This window comes from Toxotes jaculatrix, chromosome 12 (genome assembly GCF_017976425.1).
Source record: "Toxotes jaculatrix isolate fToxJac2 chromosome 12, fToxJac2.pri, whole genome shotgun sequence".
Classification (NCBI taxonomy): Eukaryota; Metazoa; Chordata; class Actinopteri; family Toxotidae; genus Toxotes; species Toxotes jaculatrix.
This window is the reverse complement of record NC_054405.1, coordinates 12,823,463-12,834,082: the sequence shown is the minus strand read 5'-3', so window position 1 is coordinate 12,834,082 and position 10,620 is coordinate 12,823,463. Positions and strand designations below refer to the sequence as shown.

The 10,620-nt window shown below is 37.6% G+C and overlaps 1 protein-coding gene across 1 annotated transcript; it reads right to left on the bottom strand.

Moving 5' to 3' along the window:
• Positions 1–2,169: 2,169 nt before the first annotated feature.
• On the bottom strand, positions 2,170–9,106 carry b4galt4 (UDP-Gal:betaGlcNAc beta 1,4- galactosyltransferase, polypeptide 4). The gene is made up of 7 exons (XM_041052096.1): positions 8,773–9,106; positions 7,083–7,618; positions 6,511–6,743; positions 5,634–5,821; positions 5,320–5,442; positions 5,084–5,188; positions 2,170–4,967 (listed from the first exon to the last, which is right to left on the bottom strand). The coding sequence occupies exons 2-7, from the start codon at positions 7,342–7,344 to the stop codon at positions 4,832–4,834; spliced, it is 1,047 nt and encodes a 348-aa protein (XP_040908030.1). The 5' UTR covers positions 7,345–7,618; positions 8,773–9,106; the 3' UTR covers positions 2,170–4,831.
• Positions 9,107–10,620: the final 1,514 nt, after the last annotated feature.

Below are 10,620 nucleotides of genomic sequence, written 5' to 3'. Positions count from 1 at the left end.
TACGGCAGTGGAAACAAGCTGTAAACACAACACTGATGTATCATTACTTTTTGAGTTGGTATGGTGCATTTGTTAGCAAACAAACAAAGCTGATGAGTGAAGTTTTGAGTGAACCAAAACAGTGAAGTTGCAGGCCGGAAAACAAAAACAATGAACTCACAGATGCTGAAGCCATCAGTAGAGCTGACAAAAAACGACTGAGTTGGGTGATAATTCTGTGTGGATTCTTCACTGCAAATGACCCATTTTCAGATATAAATAATCATATTTATAATTTTATTTCATTATAGTGGCTTTAAATTTGCTGCTTAAATATTCTAGTTTAGGACCCCATAGAAAGGACCTTGGACAGTGTACAGTGGCTTCCCTAATGTACTGCAGTGACATTGTCAGGCAGCTTTTACTTTCCACCAACAGTTAAAGATTTACGATTTAGATCATGTGTGAATTCAAGCAAGTTTGGACATATTAATTAAGTCTGGATTTTATATTTAATCTAAAGCACTGAGGCATTGCTTCCCCATAACTTATTGCTCTCCTTGCTGTTGTAGATAAAGATATGAACATCCCACTAGTAAATTCTTACCCTCTTACCCTCTTGCACACAAAGCTTACTATATTTACCAGTGGGAACCAAACAGTACACATTGTAAACACATTCTTTTAACATAGAAGAGTTCTGACTTGCAGGGGTTGATTTTTATTTTTTATTTATTTATTTATTTTTGGCTAAAAGTGTTTTGTGAATGTCACATGTGAGCTAGATGACCAGGCCTGGCCTCGACAAGACAAAGCTTTCTTTCTGCACCATAGGAAGGGGAGATGACATCATTTTGTCCGTCCCGCTCTTTCTTTGCTCACTAGTTAAAAAAAAAAAAAAAAGCTGAGAAGACATTTCATTGTATCTGAATAATAAGGGGCTATTCTTGTCCTTACTTTGGGTACATGTCCTCAGAGTGATGCAATGTCTTGGTATGTCTGCAGCATAATTTAGCTTCTGTAAGCTGTAAGAGAGAGTGGAAATGATGCAATGTGGCAAACAGACAAAATACTCCACCTTATATGTAAAATGTTTATTTGACAGCAGATCACGCAGAGCTATCAGTAGCACATCAGTAACAAAGTTAGACGCAAGTGCATTTTCTCCTTCTGATTACACTTTGTTGCACAAACAGCATGTGGCATCAAAAATTAGACCTATAAAAAAAATTAGACCTATAAACTTGACCTCCTACTTTGATATAAATACTTCAACAAATTGCTAGTGTGTAACTGTCTAATCTTTAAAGGGAAACCAACAACATAAAGTGTGTTTGAACCTCAAGAAGCCCAGGTTCAAACACACTGTTACACTGCACATGATGTGGTTATTGTGTGACTTTAAATAATTTAAGCTGAATCATTATGCAAAGAAAACATTATGAAAATCTTTAAAAGAGATACCACTTATCCTCAGGGGGATATTTGGGGCATGACACTGGCCCAGTCAGTGTCATGATGGCTTATATTCAAACCCAATATCTTTCCTGTCAGCAACAATGTGTCACAGAGGGACTAAACTGCTTTTAAAGGAAATGTGGGAAGAGGCGATGAGCTAATTTCATTCATTTAGTAGGTGTTTTGACCTAACCCAAGACCTCTTACAATTGCACCTCCTCTGAAACTGGTAACATATGTAACTGTACATTCACTTACAAATCCTGGAGAATAAAATATAACAGACAAACAAGACTTAATAGGTTTGTCACCATGATGCACAAAATGCCAGGCAATAAAAGTCGTCTTTCTGAAATTAAGGACAAGAAACTACACCACAAAATGTTTTTCCAACAGTTGGTTGTGCTCTCAAGGCCCTCCACTGGTCAGATTCAGTCACTGCAGGCTGTTATCATCCTAGTGGTGTTGTAGAACATATTATCCTTTCATAGGAAGGGATCAGGCAAACGGGGCAGGAACTGGTCATGAAAAACAAATCTTTAATTGTACTGACTGTTACAACCAATATATCCCAGAAAATATATTTTTTGAACTACTTGTCAGTTATTTTTAAACTTACGACCGACACAAATAAAACAGACACTATTAAATGTTGGTGCATTTCTTATCAGATAGACCAGAATTGCCAAAACTCGAGATGCTTCCCCTAGAACAAATAAACCCATGAGACAATTCATAAGAAAAAATACTATTTATTAAACGTGAAAGAGAAAATAATCCTATTAGAAGTGAAATGCATAATCTCCTTCTCTGTAATGATTAACGTTCTCCCTTCGTCACAAACAACGCATGACACATCATCCAAAATCAACATACAGACACTGGAAATGAATCCGTCATATAAATCATAAATTCATGTTTGATGTTTCCACACTACCACAAGTTTTCTTGGTTGGAATCGTTTTACAAAATAATCGGTTGTTCAACCTGTGCACACATATTTTCATATATGAAAGTTTTAAACCCAACAAGTAGAAAACAAAACATTCATTCAGGAGTGGAGAAATGAGACCATGAAATTATCAGGCAGTCAGGCCACAAACAACACAGAGAACTTGTCTTCTGGTATTTCAAATGTAGATGTAAAACAATGCTAGGAGCTTCAAAATGGCTACAGCATGCTGCAGATTTATGAAGAGGAGCTCAGTTCATCAACCGAGCAACAATTTACACACACACAAAGAGAGACTGTTGTAATTTCGAGCAAACTGTAGTTATTATGAAGCTTGAGTCCAAAAGTTATGAATATGAAAATATAATGAGTGGCTCCAGGAAACTGTAACCGTGCTTGCCATTATAGTTAGTCGTATTGCTCTGTCTTGAAAGACTCACTGGCCAGTTAAATAAAGACAAAACAAACTGTAGGTGTCACATATCTGCAGCTAGACTACCTGAAAAATATATAACTGTTTCACAAATTTGATATGAGTCTGTCAGACACACACATTTCTAAGCAGCATGCAGTGATCAGAGCTTAAGTATGCAGATTTTTCTCAGCTGAAACTTCTTCCCATACGACGATAATAAGAAAAATATATACTGATGGTCTCAAAAGGCTACAATTATAATCTTAAAAAATGTTAAACTAATAAATAATAACCCACCCCCCATTACTTTCTGCTTAAAAATCAAGCATGTAAGGCCTACTATTAAAAAAAACAAACAAAAAAAAACATGCAGTATAAGAAATCATCTTATCATTATGGCTCACAAAACTACTTTTCAAGACAAATCATTGTTCATCCAAAGATCTGTAGATAAAGCCAGTTGGACCAAGGTAGTCCAAGTCTTTTTAGTTAGCAATGCTAAAAACAGCAGTCAGAGGTTTAAGAGCAGACCAGAACCTAAGAGCGGAAATCATTTAACCTTCTAACAGCAAAGCGTTTGACATATCATAACAGGAAACGCATGTGTAATAAATAACTTTAACAAGGATGCATTTCATGTGAGACAGTTTCAGGTGTCCTATGTATTTCCTGCTGTGATAAGTAAAACATGTAGCTGACCAATATCAATAGTTTTTAAAATAGCATATTTCAATTTAATATCATTTGATATCACCCATTCACCCATATTAATATTGCTTTTTGAGTTTTTCATCTCAAGGTTCATCTGTTGTCTCCTGACGGACTGATCCAAAACTATATTGTCACACTAAACCCAAACTAGTTATGTTTATATTTTTAAATCACTCACTTTAAGACACAGAGCAGTAATATTACAATGAGATGAGAAAGACCTTGCTTATCTAGCATTGTGAAGATTTCTCAGATTTTACCGATATGTTCACTTTTCCTTCTATGAACAAACACCAAGAAATTTTAGATTTGGATGATGAAGATCATTTAGACCTAATTTAGATAAATTCATAATTAGGTTTATTTAGAATTTACAAATTATTTTTGTTGATTTAAAAAAAAAAGCCTAATTATATCATATCAAGTCTAAGGGCAGTGATTACTTTCTTTTTATAGGAACTGTAATAAGCTATTGCTCTGTTGCTGTTAATTGTTTCTGCCACCTAAAAGTCAAAAATCAATGAATACAGCTTTAATGCACATTATTCTTGTGAACTGATCCAGTGTTCACTTTACATCAGATTACACATTGTCTACAATTTGTCATGAACATTTCAGTTTCAAGAAGTCTAATAAGCTACTAATCACACATACCATTTCCTCGAAGAGTCCAAGCAGCCTTGAATCAAACCTAAACATTAACTTACTCCTTTAGGCTCTGCAGATCTACACTTGTGTTCTGTGTAGGTCTGCAGAACCTCAATATACCCACACTATGAAGCACGCAAAATACACACTGTGCATGTGTTACATGCTTTTATACACAAAATTTCACCATATTTTATGATGTAATATCATGCAGGCAAATAATAAGGCATATGCACAAATTAATTGCAGTCTGAAAGTTGAATGTTTTAGCAATGTATTTCAAATATTACCAGGAATATTTATGGCCAACCTGTGTACTTGATCTCAGCCAATCATTGCTTGGAAGGAAACTAATATAAAAATCATAATATGATTTATTTATTTATTTACTACAGGCTGCTCCGGCACATTATGAACAAAGTCTGGTAATGACATGAAGAAATGAAGGCATTGTGATATGCAAAAAATGTGCAAAAATGTACCAGCTAGTGTGGCTGCCAGCTGAACGTAATTTTAATATGTAAACTCATCAAAAACAATGTGCATTTTGTGTGCTCAACATGCTCTGTTGTACATTTCTGCATTTCTGCACTCAGAGGCCTGGCATACTATGTAATATACACCACAACATATTTTTTTGGTCACAGCAGGGCTTTGTGTTTGAAATCTCAACTCTGTGGCTTACCGATGTCCACAGTGACATTCACATAAAGAGGGAGCCTCTCCACTGACAAAGTCTTATATGAGCAGCTGCTGAGTCCATCTTTTCTCCATACCTGTGGTGTCCGTCCTAATAATCTCATCCTGAGGAAAACAAAAAAAGTTCACTGAAGAGATGAACTTTACAGCACAAATCTGAGTTGACCTAAAATGTACTGAAACATGCATAGCACATTATCCCCATCTCTACATTTACTGACCTGTCCTTGTTTATTTCATTGCCGCTGTCCCGTTTGTGAAACACCATGGTATAGCGAGCTATGTTAGCAGGCGGCCGCACAATCTTCATTTTCTGCAGCTCGACCCTGCGCAAGACAGCCGACCAGCATGTATCAGTGAATGAATGAAGGAATAGGAACCGCTACCAATCTGCTGCAGATTGATGCAAACAAACACTAATAATTTTAAACACTGTTTGCACTTGTATCTGTCTCACCTGATGCGAAGGTCATCGTCTTCTCCTCCCCAGCCCCAGTAAGTGTTTGAGAATCCATTCACTTGATGAAACTGCTCTTTGGTCATGGCTGTGACTCCTCCAAAGTAGCCTTTGTAATGCAGCCTGAGAGTAAAAGATCATGAAGAAAAATTTCAGTTATTTGTTTAAAGGTGATATCGGGCCTTTTGAGGTAATGTCATGCCTGAGCAAACTGTTGATCATTAACGCTGCGTTGTTTCTTCAGAGCGGTAATAATACAAAGTTTAACTGCTGACTCATAACTTACAGGAATTTAATCATACTAATACACTCACTTGTATCCTGTGGCATTCCGGCCCACCACCAAGTGTTTGGGCTGCTTGTCACAGACGTATAAATTGTGATCATTTTCAGGAACCAGGTCCACATCATGGAAGATGAAGCACTCCCAACTGTAGTCCTTCAGTGCCTCCAAATACCCAACATTCAGTAACTTGGCACGATTAAAGGTTGCTTCACCAGCCTTTAAAACACAGAAAACATCATAAAATCACAGTGGCCTACTGTTCCTTATTGCTTATGTGCAATTAAAAGCCTAGTGTAGATGTTTCTGTTCTTCTCTTGTATCTTGTTGATTTGTTTTTTTTTTTTAACACATCTGTACAACACCAACATAGACCAGCAATTGTTGTAATTACCTGTTCTCTGATTTGCCTACTGATAATACTTCCTCTTTGACTACTGACAACATTATTTGGTTGCACATACTTTACCTTAGGTGTGTGAACCTGTTTTGCTTCATTTCATTATTTTGTGCATCACCAAACATGACTTGTTGCATTATGTGAAATTAACAGGAATTACAAGATTTTGTCTCCAGAAGGAAAACACAGATATAAAAACAGCTGGGCAACAGATTTTTCTCTTTTAGGAGTAAAAGTGCTTTTGCGCCCTTAAGGTGCAGTTGCATCACATTTGGTCATTCAAACATCAACAGGACATAATCTGGGCTGACAATCATAGTTTTCAAAGAATGAGCTGATGTACAATCGTGCCAATTTTCATTTGGAATTTTAGCCAATATGTTAAAGCAAAATTAAAACTGTATTACTGATTGAGAATTCTTACAACTTCACATTAGTTCCTTGATATGATCATTTGAAAAAGAATGAAAACTATCGACATCAAACTGTGCTCGATGTGTGGTCCTACCTGCTGGATGACATAGATGGCATAATGTAGTTGTTGCCTCTGCAGAAAGGGATGCAGATGATGCAGGAGGTAGAGGAGGTGTCTCTCTCGGTTGCGATGAGGGATGAGGATCGCTACGCTCTGCCTGGCTGTACAGTCTGGGGGCTCGTACTTCCCTTTAGCCACTTCTTTATTTTCACTCTCTACATCCTTCAGTTTCAGAGAGGACTCAAAGGACAGCTTCGCAGCTCCCTCTGTTGAAACAGAGTTATCATATTTAAACAGAAATGTGAGTCTTCTGTTATAAGCGATTCATTGCACAGCAAGCAGATTAAGTCACAAGCAAAGTAGCACATGTAAATGAGGTTGTACTGAATAAACAGTTTATAACATTCTTCCAGCTATGATTACCTAACAAATAAAAAAAAGGTTTACCAGTTTAATAAGTTAACCAGTTTACCAGAAATAGAAAACAGAGACAAATAGTTCTTGTTTAGCAAGTACACATCACAGGCAGATAATTAACCAAGTTAAATAAAAACAAAAACAATAACTTTGTCACCTCTTTAGCCTACATGTTGATGCACACTTACGAAGCAATGGTGACTCCTGAGGGCATTTGCCTTTTGGTGGTGGAGTATTTAAGCGATCAGGTGCGGATGTCCACGAGTTGAGTTTATCCCTTACACTGTCTCCATTGACAAGAGTTTGTGTTGTTGGGGATGAAGGCTGAATTGATTTCCCTGTTTCGCCTGAAAAAGTTGCAATCCATACCAGCAGCGAGAGCGAGAGAAACAGCAGTACAAAATATTTCCCTCTGCGCAAAATCTTGCACACAGGCGAACAGACGCCCATTGCTGTTTGACTTTACTAATGTGAAACAGTGGAAGTAGCAAAAGTAGTTATAGTTTAAGATATTTCCTTTGTGTGGGACATTTCAGCAGAAATACTGACAGCCACAGACTAAGTGAGCAGTCATCCCATGGCAATGAAACATGCTGCTGATCTGGACAGTCGACCGATGAAATGATCACTGTGAAGTAGCAAAAACTTATCGGTTAAACTCCATCGCTGAATACTCAAAATCCAGTTTGAGGAAATGAAGCCAAAAAATGTAGCTCTCTGTGATCTGTAAATTAATTAAAAGAGAAAACACATTACTAACGAGAATGAGTACATTTGCATCACAATCTGAAACTATCACATCCACATACTACACCCTGAGAGGGCAGGTCACAGTTTTAACGAGATATAGCCATTATTATCCTTTACTTCTCATACAAAAAAAAAAAAAGATCTGATGTTATCCTAGATAACAAACAACAGATATCGGTCAAATGTCTTTATTTCAAGTTTCTTCTTTCCTTTTTTTCTTGTCTTTGTTGTCCAGAGCTATTTATTCTCTAACTCGTCACTGAAAGCACTTGCTTGCTTGCTGAAAGGTAAACTTACACTCAGTAACCGTATACCTGTCTTTTTCTGTGCCACTTGACTAAGTTGTGTCAATGTCACATCACCCGGCTGTTCAGTCTCATCTTTCCCTTCTTCTTCTCTTGTCCACAATGAAACTGAACCCTTCATATATGACTGCTGTTATCTCACAGGGCAGTTTAACTTATTAAGTTGGCTTGCAGCTAATATGTATTTTTATTATCGGCCAACTTGTAGATTGTCCTACAAGTTAAACAGTGATCTATAAAGTGCCTGAACATTGTGGGAACAGAATGACGACATGAGAGATTGAAAGATTGATAATCATAGTTGTAGGCTGTTAACTGACGTTTGCTGATTTTCTGTGTATCGATAAGTTAATCGGATAATCGTTCCAGCACCACCATTAATCTCTGCTTGCCAACACCCAACTGTGACCAGGAACAATGATCTTATCAAAATAAAATAAAACTTAACTTTAATATTCTTATTTAATAATAGTAAAAATGGCAAAAACTGCTCCGTTAACAGTTAAAACGAAGGCAGATTATTGAGACGTTTTAATCGTTAACACTGTAACGTCAGCCAAACTTGCTGGAGCAGCCCACAACAAGCAAATACAGTGCGCACACAATTAACTAGTAATGTTCATTGTCAAGTCTTGCCTGCTGTCTCTCACGGGAAAACGCAATGAAATTAAAGCGTTAAAGCTCTGACATTTTTTTTAGCTATTTTTTTTCTCTCACAACGTATCCATCACCCTGTGTGCTGATGTTAATTTTGGGGACAGTCACATGCTAACATTGGCTAGCTCTTAGCACCGCAGTAAAAACACTCCAGGGAGGACATTACCTTTTCACATCGCCGATAGCTCCTTTTGCAGCTTACTGTCCAATCTCTGATTTGTTCCGTGAACTGACTGTAAATGTGCCCTGATGAACTCGCAGTTAACGTAACTGTTAGCTAGCTGACGAACACGGATGTTGCGCTAAGTTACTGTAAAGTGCTGGAAAAGTTGAATATTAGCTTCAGATGTTGCACACTGCGGAGGCCATATACAGTATGACTTTATGACAGTGAAGCGCAAGTGATTACGATTCTTTCCTAAAACAGAGGCGTGGCTCGGTTGGCACACTTTACCGTTTGCACAAGCTAACGCTACTGCAGTTATCAGCATCCAGTATCAATCCAGGACCAAACGACAACACACTGTTAAGTTAACAAATATACACGCACTTCCACTGGATGTCTTTCATACTAAAAGCCTTGGCTATGAACTGTGGGAATTGGGAAAGTGAAACCCGTTTCAGAAAAAATAACTTTCTTCTTATCAACCTGTGGGTGTCTACTTACGAGATATCTAGGGACATAATAATAATGTGCGTTGCCTGTTTAGCAGAGACGATTTGAGCTAACAGCTCTGACTGGTTACGTATTCTTAGTGCTCAAAATAGGCTCCAAAAGCGCTTCGTCAAATTAGCTCAGCATTCACGGGTACATTAGAACGTCTGTGAACCTATTTTACTTTTATGCTGTAACCATGAGTTACACAAAAAAAGCTTTGATTTTGAAGGCAGCATCAACAAACAGGAAATGCCTTTTCTTTTTTAGGTCGATTGATAAAACTCTTGGTACGTGTGTTGCGTAAATACTTCCGGTGGGTGTTTTTCAAAATATTCATCGCCACTCCTGGGACCCCCATTCGCTTTAACCACCATGGGGCGAAATATCACAAAATAAGTACTCCAATACATATTGCAGCTACTGTCCAGTTTTTGTTAAAATGTTTTTCAATAGTCATCATTGGCTCACTGCTGATGAAAACCCCCTTATTCAATGTCAGTGTTACACACACACTTTATGCTAAACAGGGCAACACAAATACTGCATAGCTATGAGAAAGTCTGAGCTATGAGAATTTGTGTGCACATGTCAGTATACTCATGGTTTTTCATCTGGAATGATTGTAGGTCAATGTCAGAGCCCTTGTTGGACTTGTCCTCTTCTTTTCCTTCTTTACCACAACTGGGGCTGTGACAAACATTCCCATCACGCTTCCTGGAAATTTTGTCCTAAAATCTTGTCTCTCTGCACCCTGCAGATCAGACATAGATAACATGCTGGTCTCTCTGCTGGGCTACACTGGCTCTGAGGATAAAGGTCTTCCTTCTGCTAACAGAGGAGGCAGTTGTCCAGCTGCTCCAGCCTGCTTCAGGTCAGCCATGATCCTCAATTTCTCAGCATGTCATCTTCTTGTTAAGCAATGTGGGAGGTGCTGCAGTCCTCAAAATGCCTTTTTACCTACTTTTTCCTTCATCTGCTGAGATATTCCCTTTAGGGAAGATCCGTGTTGTGGATTTTGCCACAGATTCTTCCCAAGTAATATTTCCTTGAATACAATGCCGGGGTGGCGTTGTTGAGCTATAAATGTTCAAGCTTTGACTACCATTTAGGCTAAACACTTAACCTATTTTTTTCAAAGCATGATCAAACAATATTGATGGGTATTTCTGTTTTCAACTGTCATAACTTAACTTGGTATTTATAAAAAAAAAAGAAACATGCATAACAAGTAAATGTCCTGTATTAAAAGCACACATGAACATGTGTATATAGTGTGTATGTATATATACACACACACATGTTATTTTATTGTTGTTTTATTACTTCACAGGCCAAGAGTCTTTTCAAGTCAGGAAA